This window comes from Grammomys surdaster, unplaced genomic scaffold (genome assembly GCF_004785775.1).
Source record: "Grammomys surdaster isolate TR1022 unplaced genomic scaffold, NIH_TR_1.0 126028, whole genome shotgun sequence".
Classification (NCBI taxonomy): Eukaryota; Metazoa; Chordata; class Mammalia; order Rodentia; family Muridae; genus Grammomys; species Grammomys surdaster.
Genome location: NW_021620841.1, coordinates 3,301,924 through 3,316,801, shown reverse-complemented (window position 1 = coordinate 3,316,801; position 14,878 = coordinate 3,301,924). Strand labels below are relative to the sequence as shown.

Below are 14,878 nucleotides of genomic sequence, written 5' to 3'. Positions count from 1 at the left end.
TCTCCTGATTAGCCCCGCCTCCTGCAGGCTCCCCCTCGGGGACAGTGCCACAGCTGTTGGGACAACAAGCTGCTCGCTCAGCCTGCAGCTAGGGACAGAAAGTATGAAGCCATCCTGGTTGCAATGTCGCAAAGTAACAGGCGCTGGGACACTTGGGGCACCTCTGCCAGGATCCCCTTCAGTAAGAGGAGCCAGTGCGGCCCGAAGGGCTTTGATGGCCGGGTTCGGGGGCAGAGGCTGCAGGGCTCTGACCACCGGCAGTGGTGGCGAGTACAAGACCCACTTTGCAGCCTCTGTGGCAGACCCGGAGAGATTCTGGGGTAAAGCTGCTGAGCAGATCAGTTGGTACAAGCCCTGGACCAAAACGCTAGAGAGCAGATACCCGCCTTCCACTAGTTGGTGAGTGATGTCTTAGTCATTTCCACTATCTCCTAACTTCTTAGATGCCGAGGCTGGAAGGTCTGGGACCAGGAAACTAAGTTCTAAGAAGAAAAGAAAATCAAAAACGTACGATGCCTTCAGCTATTTCTATTGTTTCTTGGTTTCATTCTCGTCTCTGTCCTACATTCTCCTTTTGAAGTTCTTGGTTATCTAGGGTTATCCCAGTTTCACACAGAGATTTACTTGCTTGCCCTGTTTGGCAGTGGGGATGTTGAATGATCAAAACAAAGGCTTATGAAAACAAAGGCTCCCTGGGCATGGACTCTGCTGACTGGAAAAGGAGATACTGTGTAAACAAATACAGAGTATGTAATAGACTAGGGAATTATGGACCTGCCAATTGTCGGGAGGGAGGGAGGAGGGTGAAGTAAAAGGTAACTGAGCAAGCTCTGGAAGGATTAGACCTCATCATTTAAAAGCTGAAGTGATCTTATTATCAAAGTTCAAGGGGGTATAAGACACCAGAAGTAACTGACATACATAGTGTGCCAGATAGCTGGGAGAACCATAGCCTTATGTATATGAAACTTAATGATTGCCCTGGGGCTGATAGAGGCCCTGTGACCTTACGAGTCATGGTAGGAAGAGAGCTTTAATCTTGAGGTTTCAATTATAAGTCTTAATTATAAGTACTTTTAAATATTGTTTTTATATTATAAGGAGACGACACTGTAGAAAAGATCTTTAGGCTATTGAGGATGAGGCCTACAGGTTTTGGAAAACTTAAGTGGAGTTTCTAGGTGCCTAGCCCTTTAAGAATATGGTTGGTCCATCAGCTAGTTATTAGGAAATGATATTATCTGTAAAATTTGAAAAAGAGCTTCTTAGCAGATGAGGTCAATGCATTGGTCAAGGATGCCCTTTGGCCATTTGGTGGATGACTTTCCTCTCAGAGCAGAGAATTTGTAATGAGACCAAGAGGAGTCTGTTCTGTGTCTTCATCAGACCTGGTTCTCTAATGATTTTGTTTGTGGGAATGTTTCCATGGTAATTCTTTCACATATGAATAATCTCCCCACCCCAATTTAGTTTCTTATTCTAGTTGTATGTGTTCCATTCACTTTTCTGTGGTGACAGCGAACCAGGCAGTAAGTATACATAGCAATGGGTGTATAGTGCTCTCTGGAACACATTGCCTGGTTTGTGTTTTCCTTCTCTTAGTTACTGGGTTCACAGTCAAGTGACTTAATCTCCATTTTTTTTTCTCTCAAAATCAGTCATTAGTTTGAGGATTAGCTGATTAAAGAAATAAGACTAAGTGACCCTGTGGATTAGAGTGTAATTGTTATTAGAGGAAAGACTAACTTTTCATTTTCATATTACAATCATGGAAGGAACAGGAAGCTTTTCTAGTGTCGTTCATATTGCAACAGTTATTATCACCGGAGGTTGAGGTTGTTGTCAAAGCTCAGTGTTTTACATGTCTGTTATAAATTATTGTTCTCCAATAGTTTTATGTGGTCACCTTTACCATAAACCAATATACAAAGATTTCAGGTAAGAGGTCACTGGGGCTGGTGAGATGGCTCAGTGAGTAAAGACTCTTGATGCCAGTATTGACGGATGATGTCCAGTCCTGGAGACTCTCATGGTAGAAGAGGAGAGCAGATTTCCAAATTTTTGTTGTTGTTGTTTTGTGGTTTTTGGATATCTGTATCCATGCCATAGTGCATACACACACACACACACAAACACACACACACACACACACACACACACACACTAAATTAATGCAGTTAACACAATTTTACAAAGAGGTCAATGGGATACTGCAACAGGAAACTGAAGATAGCCAAATAAACCTTGGACAACGGCAGTGAAAGAGGAGAGATTGAAGTCGGTCCAGAGGCCCAGCGTAGGTCAGTGAAGGCCTAAGAAACAGCAAAGAAAGACAAAACGAATGTGTGTGATTGAAGGTGACTTAAGATTCAGGAGCTCCTTCCCAAGAACTATTTTTCTTCTCAAAACTCTCACTTTTAGTCGAAATTTTCTAAAAGTTGTGCAAGCAATACACTGCTTTCAACAAGAACTTTTGAAAAAGGTCCTTGTATGTAAATCATTTCAGTACATGGCGGATCACTAGCATTTGCTAATGTTGCACCTGAATTATTTATTCATCTTTGTACTCTTCAAGCCACGTTCTCTTACCTCTCTACAGGCAACCTAGAAGATCACAATGAATAATAAATCTTTTTAGTCTTCTCATTAAGTTCAGAGATTTCATTCAGTGTTACTGAAGTCATTTGGTTGGCATAGCTGAGTTGAAGATGTGGGCAGAGATGGGACAGCAAAGTTCCATTTCATTCAGTAGATGGCTTCCTTTGTAATTACTGCTATTATACCATATTGTTATATAATTTGGGGTTGTAGTCCTGTTTTATCAGTGATTACCAATAAGGTCAAACACAAAAGAAAGGTGAATGTTCTTCGCCCTCCTGTATATCTCTGTGGCTACGGTAGAGCTAGCATATATTTTTTAAGATGATAGTCAAATAGCAGCATTCTTAGGCAAGAGGAGTTTGGTTGTTGTAGTTGAATCGTCAATGAGCGTAACCATGAGTTGTTGTGAGGTAACTTCCGGCTTCTTTCTCAAGCAGAACAGAGGGATTGCTATAGGGTACTTCAGGTGGCGGATATACTTTGTCTCAGTGTCTGATTCCTGTGGACTCACCGAAAGCCAAGTGTATTCTCTTTCTGTAAAAGCCCACATCGTCATTTTACTAGTCGTGAAACCTTTCTCATAACGTGCAGGTCTATCAAATTGCTTATAACAACCATGGCACAAAGTCTCCAAAATCTTACATGCACAGGAGTATAAACACCGGATCTAAGTCTTGAGGATGTCATGCCCCTTTTGCAGCAGAAGAGGCTGACTGAAACTCATCTCTAGCTCGGTACTCTGAGATCTCTGAACAATGAAGACCAACATTAAACTGGTGGTTTAAACTTGCAAAAACAAACAACAAACAAACACCTCTCCTCATAGCGTGGTCGTATCTTCTTGATGCTTTGCTTTCTGGGTAGTAATGTCTCTGAGAGCCTCACATTGGAGTACTGTCATCACAAGAAGGAGCAACTGGAAACGCTAGTAATGTCTTTAATCTTGGAACACAATAGTTGGTGTTCTGGATTCTTTTTCTCTAAGAGACATTCTTTTGCCTATCCTGAAACTGAAATGCTATCGCCTTTCTCTCCAGAATTAGGGAATTTAGTTATTTCAGATTGTAGTTTACTTTCTGGGCTATCAGTTGATTCTTTTTTTATAAAAAATATCATGATTCAATTTTATCTCAGCCTTATTTAAACAACGTGCAGTGTTAAGATTTTCAGTATTTGGGGGGCAGGGGGGATGCAGTGACTCAGTGAGACTAGGCACCTGTCACCCAATATGGGAAACTGAGTTCAATCCCTGAAATCCATCTGCTGGTAGGACAGAATTAATTCAGCAACATTGTCTTCTGGTCTCTGCAGGTACACCTTGGTGTGTTCCACACTAAATAAATAAATAAATAAATAAATAAATAAATAAATAAATAAATAAATAAAATTCTCAGATTCTGAAACAGAATGAAATGTGCATTATTATAAACTGAAAAGTATTATGATCTGAAAAGAGAGTATATAAACTAAATACGTATTATTATTATAAACTGAAGGAGACTAAATTTAGATTACTAGAAAATTATTTAATTTAGATTGGCATTCCCCTCGTGGATATAGTGTGGTTTGAAGAGGTGCAAAGTGTTCATTTCCTAGTTGGTTTTAAATGTACAAGACTTTAATCCTGCTAAGTCTTAAATTGGCTCAGAAGACTTTAAGGATGCCAACTCACTGTGTTTTCACTATATAGGAAATGATGGAAGAGGTAACAGAAGGATTCAAGATGATGCACGAGGGACATCATTGCAAAATTATGATGGGGAGGACTGGGTGTGTCTGCCCTGCAGAGAGCAGGGAAGATGTTTTTATGAGCTAGTGTGCCAAAAGGAGGATTTAAAGAAAAAAAAATGCTAGTGCTGGAATTCTAGATCTTTATGTAGAACTCTGAAAGTTAGCTGGGCACTTTTGTGTGGCAAACAGCACAGTAAATCCACAGAGATAGGAAGGTCTTAACGCCCTTGGAAGATGGTTATCAGTGTACTAGTTGCTTTTAGATTTTTTTTTTTTTCTGAGTCAGCAGTGCCTGCTTATTGAAGGCAGTTTTATGGTGGTTTCAGAAAATCTGGAGTAGCAGCAAGCAATCATTTATAGCTTCATAAGCTCTGGGTCATAATCAAGGGGGAATCATGGGACTGGCTGAGGTGACGTTTTATTTATTCGTTTGTTTGTGTGTGTGTGTTTATTAATTTATCCTTTCACAATATTGTACAAGCATATTGTACCTTCTGGTTATAATCCTCCCTCTGCCATCTCTTATTCTTAACCCTACTCAGTCAATTCTCGTTTCTTCCCACCTAGTCACAATCCCATTTTCATAGCTTTAATTTTATTTTACAAATTTTGCTTCGTGACCCAATGCATTTAACCAGGGCACACGTATGAAGCTATCTACTGGAGCATAAGTAACTCCAGAGGAGTCTCTGTGGAGACAATGATTTCTTCTCTGCCATGACTTTACAGGCGAGACAGAATCCTGGGAGCCAGTCCCTCCCTTGTCTATGACGGAATGTTTGTTTACTACCTCAGGCTTGTATAGACACTGTGCACACAAGCAGAACATTTGCGAGTTGGTGAGTGCTGTGGCCCATGCCCCACTCATAAGACAGCAGCCTTCCATTATGCTCTACTCTATCCCTGGGCTCTTACTCCTCTTCCTTTATGGTCCTGGAGCCTTGAAGGTGCCGATGGTGGTGGTGGTGGTGGTGGTGGTGCCCATGGTGACGGTGTTGTGTATGTGTAAACTGTGATTATCGTTTAAGCATTTGGCTATTTTATCTTAAATTAAACATTTTGCAAAGAGTTCGATGTCTGAGTTTCTCTTATAAACACCCCTAAACCCCACCCCTAAGAAACAAAAAGAGGGAGCAGGATTGGGGGAAGGAGGATGGGCAGGGGAAGGGAAGGGAGAAAGGTTAGAGGGAGAGAGAACGATTCCAGTACACTGTTCCCACCTCTATTGCATCATGTTCTACTCATTAACGGTGACCATGATAAGCACATTTATTCATACTGTCTTCTGAAGTAGAGAAGATCTAGGGCAGTATTATGCTTAAGGCTAAAGGGATAACATCATTCTAGGTCACATTTGACTTTCTATTTTGGTAGTTCTTGTGTAGGTGTAAAGTACAGAGGTTAGAGCTAACAGAGGTGCCTAACCTGAAGCGGTGGACCCAGTGAAGCCAGGAAGCAACAGAAGGAATGAAAACAGAAGCTTTAGGAACATCAGATGAGAGAACCGAGGCTTGGAAGTAAACTTAGCAGAAGGGAATGGATTACTATAACCCTGGAAACCGAGTCAAGCATTTGACTTTGATTGAGTTTAGGAATTGATTGGGGAATGAAAGATAATTGCCTGAAAACTATGAAATAACTTAATCTGGAATTTTAGATTTGAGTAAAAGTTGAAAAGTGATATTTTAACTATTGAGTGAGGTTCAGGGAGGAAAGAGATCAAAGGGCAGGGAGGGAGGGACTGAGTGATTGACAGGGAAGGAGAACAGGTTGGGAAGGGGAGGGGAGGGCAACATGTAAGAATTAAACTTTGTGAAGAAGAACAAGAAATAAAATGACTGTCATGGGAATGGATGAAAACTTGTTCCAGAAAGTGTTAGAAAAGAGAGAAGTTTCCTTTAATTTTATGATGAATAAAGAAGGGATAATTTTTTTTAAAAACTGGGAAAGTCTATAATGGCCTAGACCTGTTTTAAGAACATTGGATTGGAAGATATTTAATTCTTACTCATAAACACTTGGTGATGTTTAATCAGGCGATGCCCACGGAGAGAGCCACGTCGAGGGTAGAGCAGTTTGTTGCAGAGTGACCTGCTGGCAGGCAGAAAAATTCTGTGGACTTATTTGACAGTGACAAGACTAAGAGACAGAAAAACAGCTCATTGAAGTTCCTGTGTCAAATGATAGTTAGTTACTTCACTAGCTATCTTTTTCCTTCTCTCCTCCTTCCTCTTTTGGAGAAATAATGTATTTCAAGGTTGAAGTGAAGAAACCAGGAAGGAAAGGAATTTTGTTTATTTGGAAACCCATTGCTTCAGAACTCACTGACTTTGCAAGCTGGACATTTTGTGCTTTGTTTTTTTGTTCTTTCTGGTGCTGGAAGTTCTTGGAAGAGACAGGACAGCAGAATCTAGAAGATGAGATTCAGAGCTACTTAGCCAATCTTTAGGGTTTTTTTAATATATATTATTATTATTATACCTTGTAACGATTCTAATGAGCTAGATAGCTAAACATTCCATTATGATCCTGGCAGAGAAGATAAGGAAATAGTGTTTTGTTTTGTTTGTTTTTGTTTTTTATAAGGAAATCATTTTTTTAACGCATGCTCTCTAGGCCATGGACTGTACAAGATGAGTTTGCATGTCTTTCCATTATTGCTTTACTGGGTGCTGCAGGGTTAGTAATGCTCATGAGCCTTGCATATAGGAGGGGAGGAAGCCAGTCTTCCCAAGAGGCCATTCAGCCAGTTAGTGGAGGGCAGAGATGGTTAGTAATAACTGCAGTGGTCCTGGACCAGAGCCCAGAGTCTTCATCTACAAACAGTTAGACAACTGTTTCAGAAGTCGAGTGCCAAATCTTGAATCATTTCAAGGAGGATTTGGACAGAGAAATTGTTCTAAATTAAAGGAGAATAAAGAGACCTGAACTACTTGCAATAGGTAGTTCAGAATTGGATATCGTTTGTTTTTAATTGACATTTTTGTTTCTTTAGGACAATTAAAGAACCTGACCGGAATTTGAGGATTATGTAGTTGTCATATGTCAGTACGCGTTTCCTCAGTTTGATGGTTATATCATGGCTCTCCAGGGGAATGCCCTTTTTTGTAGCGATTAGGAGATAGTTTATTCTGGAGTCATTTGGCAACGTGTCAGGAAGCTGTTGGGAAGCAAGTTCTCTTGTGCTTGCAACTTTTCTGTGAATTTGAGTTTATTACAAAGCCAAGAGAAAAATAATACGATAGTAGATAGTGATTTGTTCTCTCTAATGAACTTTGCCTCTTTGTCAAAACAACTCTGACTGCCATTAAAGAATTCAGGACATTCAGTCATTTATTGTATGTTTTAAATGTAGGATTATATAAACTGTTTCCCCTGTTTATCAATGTTTATGTCCCTTGCAAGTTATATGTCTCTATCATGTGCACAGTTTTCTGAATTATATACAGATTGGAGAATGAATAAGCTAAACACTACTTCATAGTTTTGTGTGTGTGTGTGTGTGTGTGTGTGTGTGGTAGGACTACTTGACATCTACGTTCAGCATTACTCAAGAAAATAATATATTCAGATGTTGTGAAAATCATCTTCAATTCTAATTTTAAATGAGAGTTTTGTCTAAGGGTGAGACATGTATCCCCTCCTGACAAGCTTTAAATTAAGCAGATTTATTCCAAACATTATGTCCTGTACAGGTGTACTTAAATTTTCAAATGAACCATCTTTAGAGATAGAAATATATTTTAAGAAGGCACATGGTCAGCATGAAAAATCACCTATTAGAAATAATGTCCCTCAAAATAACCTCTTCAGGAAAGACCCATTTGAAAAGATGGGCCTTATTTTGTATTCTGAAGGTCAGGAGCTTGGAGCTGTGCAGTATCTAATTTTCTCAGCCTGTCACACTCCTGAACCTCCAGGACAGAACAGGGCGAACTACAGGAATGCTGCAATTACATAAGCAAGGATGGATTGCCTGGCAAATGGCACAATCAATGAACAATGGAAATTCAATCAGCTGTGACCGATCAACTCCCAGGTGTGGGAAGAAAATCTGAACTCTTAGTGCCTCCTGCAAGGGACCTTACTTTTCCTTTGTTCCAGCCCTGTGTTGTTAGTTGAGAGAGAGATGGGGGGAGGAAGAGAGGGAGGGAGACAGGAGAGAGAGAGAGAAGAGCGGAAACAGAGAGAAGAGAGAGAGGAGAGAAACAGAGAGAAGAGAGAGAGGAGAGAAACAGAGAGAAGAGGAGAGAGAGACAGAGATAGAGAGACAGAGAGATGCAGTGGTTAGGGTTACTTGCTTCATTTTTTTTTAAATTCACTTTCATAAACAATTAGGAGCCGTTTAATAGAAGAGATCATTGCTTGCCCCTGTCATGAGTCAGTGAGGAGAATGTGTGGGAGGCCAATGGAACTTTACAATAAATATATTTGAGCACACTAAAACTCTGTAAATTACAGTGGTAAGAAGAACATACAAGAGTAGAACTCAAATCCTTTATCTAAACCACAGTGCTAGAGATTGGTATTCCAAGGGTACTAATTATATTTGCCTTTTCTGGTATTGTTGCTGAATGAGGTAAGTTGTGGTGGATAAAAAGAAGTTAGTATTTTAATAATAATTAAAAAAAAATCCAAAACAACTAAAGTACAAGAACTCTGGGTGTGAAAGAATCCAGTGGAAGGAAAAGAAAAACAAATATAAACAAACAAACAAAACCAGCCCCCCCCCCAAAAAAATAAGGACTTTCAAACACTAAGCTAGAGAGGGGTAGAGTATAATTGTATGTCTTTTAGACAAGTCATCAAGCTTTACTGACTTAAAAGAGCAAATGAACAAACTGGATACAAAGCCAGCTAAAACTGTAAGTTTTGGGTAATAGAAATACCTTCTGTTGAGGCTTGGTTATTAGGATAATAACACTTCCCAAATATGATCTTTTAAGATGTGTCTTAGAAGTATATGCTTCAGTGAGGTAAAATAATATATATACTTGATAATATTTAAAAGAAATATTGAGAAGTGAAAAAATAAAGGATTCTCGGTCTCTTGTCGATCTATATGGACACTTGTAAAAGTTAACTAAGATGGAATTATAACACTTTTCATGGTTGAGGAGACATAAAATCTGTATTATTGATCGTTTGCTAAATAACATTGTGCTAATGAATGCATAGACACTGAGGACTAAGTCAACATTTTATCTAATGTCACTTTGTTTTCTCTATCTTCTCTCTCTTTTGACTCTCAATTGAGAGCTAAACTAACTTTTCTGACTCTCTTCATTCATTCAAGATGATATGAAGGTAAGTAATCAGATCGATGAGGAGTTCTCAGATACCCTAATTTTGGTGGCTAGCACAAAATAAAAGTAAGGCTTATTCAGTGGTTTAGAATGTGTGGTCTAGAATCCTGGATCTATTCTTTCAACATTGCCTTGTTCCAAATAATTACGAGATGGGAAAATTGTAAATCACATCTGTGATACACCTCAGTGTTTGATGTCCTGTGTGTTTTCTACCTTAGACTCGACAGAGAGGAGGGGAATGGTTGGGCTTCTCTGGACAAGTGTGATTGTGTGAGAAGCTTTGGATAATGCAGTTTGTGGAATAAGACTTGTCGCTTGAGTGTGAAGCAAGTCATTGCTACAACTTTAAGCCTTGTGGCCAACCATGCATGCAGGACTGAATAAATATAGATTGACTAGCAACACTGAATACAATGCAGTGCATTGGGGAATACGCTCAGAACCAAAATGTGGTAGCATGAGTGACAGACAAATATTCTTGTAAGCTACTGAGATTCTGAAAATTTTATTATGATACAAGTCATCTCATTATTGTTGGTTAAGAGGAAACGAATTATAGGATAGTGGCCATTGTTAAGTAACTTAATGAACACAGGCAGTGTTATAACATTAAAACGGCCAACCTTCGGTGTAGCCACAGAGGGACAAGGCACAATGCTGAGTGCGTTAACCTGTTTAATATTATTATAATCATATGATGTAAAAACAGCTTTTTGCCTTTTATATGGGTGTTGAAATGGAGGTACAGACATTGTCAGGGGTCTGTCCATGTCCAAAACTCCTAAGAAGATGACAAACCTAGATTTGAATCTAGTCTCTTTTTGTCCTAAATACACTAGATTGCTTCTATAGCGATTTCAATTAATTTTGGCATTTCTTTCTTCTTGTATCTGTTCTCCTCTGAGACATATAATGCTGACTTATTTATGTATATAAAGACAAGTGGTATAGGAAAAATAAAAAAATAGATTTGTATCTCAGAAATACTTGATACATATCATCTTTAGCTTTATAGCAATATATATATGCTGATAAAAAATACCAGTATTTTACTGTGCACAACATACCTACAGCCTTTGGGATGGAGCTTTAAATCAGCTGACAATTACTGTTTCCAGGAGAAAGCAGTATTAATCTTCATCCTAAGAATTCCCCATTAGTTTCTGGCTTAAGGAAAATCTACAATGACCGCATTATTCATGATGTGCAGTATGCTTTAATGTTATGTTTTATGAGACGATGGTGATAAATAGCCTAATTAATTCATCTAAGTATGAATATTTGAAAAATTTTTCTTCTAAGCACTCATTAAAATGTTAGGACTCATAGTTTGTAGTTATGAAAGTTGTTGGTTTGGTTTACCTTCAAATACATTTATGTGTAGTTGTCCTTCTTGCCATCCCCTGTAACTCTTTGTCTTCATCCATGCTTTCTTCTGCATATACAAGAGGCAAGATTCAAGCCAGACAGACCATGAAGAATGGCATACTTAGTAGAGTACAGTGATAAATGAGTCTTTACAATCAGTTTTATTTTTTAGCTTCAAGAATATCTATCTATCTATCTATCTATCTATCTATCTATCTATTATCTATCTATCCATCCATGTATCTACGTACCTGTCTGCTTTCCTGGTTATGTTTGTATCTATCTATACATCTGTGTATCTATGTATCTGTTTATCATATCTATCTATCTATCTATCTATCTATCTATCTATCTATCTACCTATCTATTGATCTACCTATATCTCATCTATCTCTCAGAATTAGTTGTAGCCTCTGTCATTTTTCTGAGTTATTCAGTTAAAATCGTGGCAGTTTGGGGGAAATGAATGATCTAAAAAGCGGTGAGATACTTCATTTCAATATGTTAAAGATGAGGCAAAATGAGAAGCAGGTTGCTGGAGTCCATGATTTATAGAAAAGGAAATACATACGCAATTATTCTCTAAATTATTCTCTATTTCATGACTGAGTCACGCCTGTCTTCCGTGCTGATGCGTTACCTCTCGATCCTGACAGTCATCACACCATAATTACACCAACAAACAATAGCAAAAGTAGCAATTCTTGAGCTCATGTTTTGATCAGATTCCTGGCTAAGCCTGTCCCTTTGTTTACTTAGAGCTGACTCACATGCTCACTTCGTTCTATTTCCTTCTAGTGTGACTAATGATTTTTAACCTAAAATCTTCAGCGGTTATTTCCTTAAAAAATATATATGCCATTCTTGTTATCCTTTTTGCTAGTTAGGCTAAGGGGAAAAAAGCTTATTGTGTTCATCTTGATTTAATCATAGACATCTGCTGTATATATGCTCCTGTCCTTTGGTGCTCTTCTTATATCAGTAATTTAAAAAATCAGTGCCAGGTAATAGAATGGTACATTCACCACACTCACACACATCACACACACACACACACACTACACACACACACTACACTACACACACACACACACACACTGTAGATTGTTCAGGGTACATCAGTTGATAAGATTTTAAGATGCCTTCTATGCATATTTACCTCCTATATCATTTCAGACATCTGAGCTCCAATATAAATTACACACTGATAGTATTTGAATCTTTCATTCAACAAGATTTTCAAATGGCCTGTATTCCCTCTCCAAAGACATCTAAACGGAAGTTCTTTATGAGTTTCAGCTTTATTCTGAGTCAATTGACTCACTTTTTACTCATTACCTAGCTCAGTTTTAAGGTAGGTGTTTTACAATCATCAGGTATTTGCCTTCATCAAAGCCAAATGTACCTACTACCTCTTGTTTGTGTTACAATAAGAAATGAAAATACAGCTAGATAGCAGGGTGGACAGCACAGTCATGGCCCCCTTGGTGTTTGCATATCAGCTATTCTACATATCAGATATTTACACTATGATTCAAAACAGAAGCAGAATTACAGTTACGAAGTAGGAAAATAATTTTGTGATTGAAGGTCACAACAGCCCGAGGGTTATTATATTAAAGTGTCACAGCATTAGGAAGGTTGAGAACAACTGCTATAATATAATAGAGTACAAGGATTTAAGAGTTCAGAGCTCAGTTGCTATTATGTTATTAGATCACTCTAATATAGAAAAAAATTAAATGATTTAAAATTATCTAATGGCTCACACATTTAATCTTTGTACTACAGAGGTTGAGGCAGGAGAATGTCCACAGTTTAAGACAACCCCGTGTTAGAGTGTGAGGCACTGTCTCAAAGCCAAATACCACAATAGAAAATGAATTAAAAATACCAGTTTTATACTTTTTAGAACAGGTTTGACATGACTGTATATTGTGAATTGTTTTATAGTTAGAGGGAAAAAACCCAACTATCATATATAAAAGCTTGATTTTAAAAAATATCAAGTTGTTTTATTTTTGTATTTTTTTAAATTCTTCACTATAACATCTCCATGTGTCTATGGTAAACATTTCATTATATATAAATATGTTTAATATATTATAAATAAGTCTTGAATTATAGGTTAGATTTCAAAAATTATAATTATAAACTTATTAGGTATACTGTGATAAGTCTTTATCTGAGGTTTCTTTGTTTATAAGATGCCTAGTTTAAAATTTATAATTAATGAAAATAACTTAATAATGAATAATATATTCTTGTATTAAATACTTAATTATTCCAAAGGGCCATAGTTTCTAGAAATGGTAGCATTCTTCAATAACATTCTCTTCACCTAGAGCTTCTTAACCTTCCTAATGCTCTGACCCTTTAATACAGTTCCTCATGTTGCAATGACAGCAAGCATAAAATTATTTTCATTGCTATTTCATAACTGTAATTTTGATACTTTTATTAATCTTATTGTAAATATCTGTGGGTTTTGATGTTCTTAGCCAACCCATATATAAAGATTATTCATTCCCAAAGGGGTCATGACCCACAGGATGAGAAACTCTGTATTACATAAATGTTGAATTTCTCATGCCTTTATATATTTATGTATGTGCTTGTGTAAACAAGTATGTGTTGTTTTGAGTGTGTATTAAAGTGCTATAAGTTTCAAAGCATATACTATAAAATCAACAATACATCCTAGAGTTGTTTACTTTTTCAATACCAGACAATGTTAAAAAATTAGTTCAGGCTATTTACTTAAGTGACTAATGTTCTTAGCCTGCAAACTCACACTTGTTTGATTGTAAGGTGTATCAGGGTCGCTTTGGGTCATACTTGACCTGGGTAATCCTACTGTATTTATTTTTAATTTATTATAAATAAATGTCATAACTTTAAAAACAAGTCAAGTGCACATATATCCGCATACATACACAAATTTGTACTTATATTTGTGTATTGTTTATGGGCCTGACGTATTCATGAAAGTATTTTTCTTGGCTCTGTAATTAACTTAGTCCTTAAGTTAATTATGGATTCATTTCCTCCATCATTTCTACTCATCCTTTCTTGAGTTAGTCATTCATCAAATATTTATCAAGCACTTTTACGAGCCAGGTAGTATAAATTCGAAAAAACAATCTAACCCATTAGAGAAAAAGTATTTTGTTTATAACCAGACAGCTGAACAGATGAGCTATTTAATAAGGTAAGAATATTATAGGTGATAGGGACTCGCTAGTTATTAACTTGTGAAATTATGGGTAATGAAGTCCATTTTGTTTTACAACCAGCTCTTGTCTGAATTGCCTTTGATGGTTGAAATGTGAATAGTATAAACTGATTCTATTCTGGCGGACAGTGACTGTTTCCCATCTAATAGGCTCTTCAGTAGATAGAAGAATCAAGTCATTTTCATTTTATCCTTCTGGAGAGTCTCTCCTTTTTAGATAGAGGTGGTAAGAAGTGGGAAGGTGAGAAAAGATAGGTAGCAAAAGATAGAATAAAGAGAAAAATGCCCTTGATTTGCACCAGCTGGACAATGACTTCTTGGGAGAATTAAGTGAACTGCACTGTATTAAAGCTTCAAAGTATTGATTTGTTAATGGGAAGTGTTTCATTTGTGGATGTGGCCTGTGGAGAGTTAACAAGGACGTAGCAAAGAATCCTGTCACGCATTATTCTCTGATGATTTCAGGATGAAACTAGGAAAAAAAATGGCAAGATGCAATTTTTTTTCCATTTGGCTTAGTAATTTAAATTATAACCAATAATTAATCCAGTTATCTTTGTAACTTTGGATGTTATGTTCCTGTCTAGGTGGAAGGTCATTTCCTTGCAAGGTAGAGGTTGAATGGAAATATCAT

General features: G+C 37.4%; 1 protein-coding gene across 2 annotated transcripts in view; it reads left to right on the top strand.

The window, feature by feature from the left end:
- Positions 1-14,878, top strand: part of Acss3 (acyl-CoA synthetase short chain family member 3) — a 163,631-nt gene that overhangs the window by 31 nt on the left and 148,722 nt on the right. For both annotated transcript variants that reach the window (XM_028754554.1, XM_028754555.1), the window contains exon 1: positions 1-399. This exon is cut by the window's left edge. In XM_028754554.1, the coding sequence (XP_028610387.1) occupies positions 104-399 (296 nt within the window). In that variant the 5' untranslated portion in view covers positions 1-103. The remainder of the gene's footprint in view (positions 400-14,878) is intronic.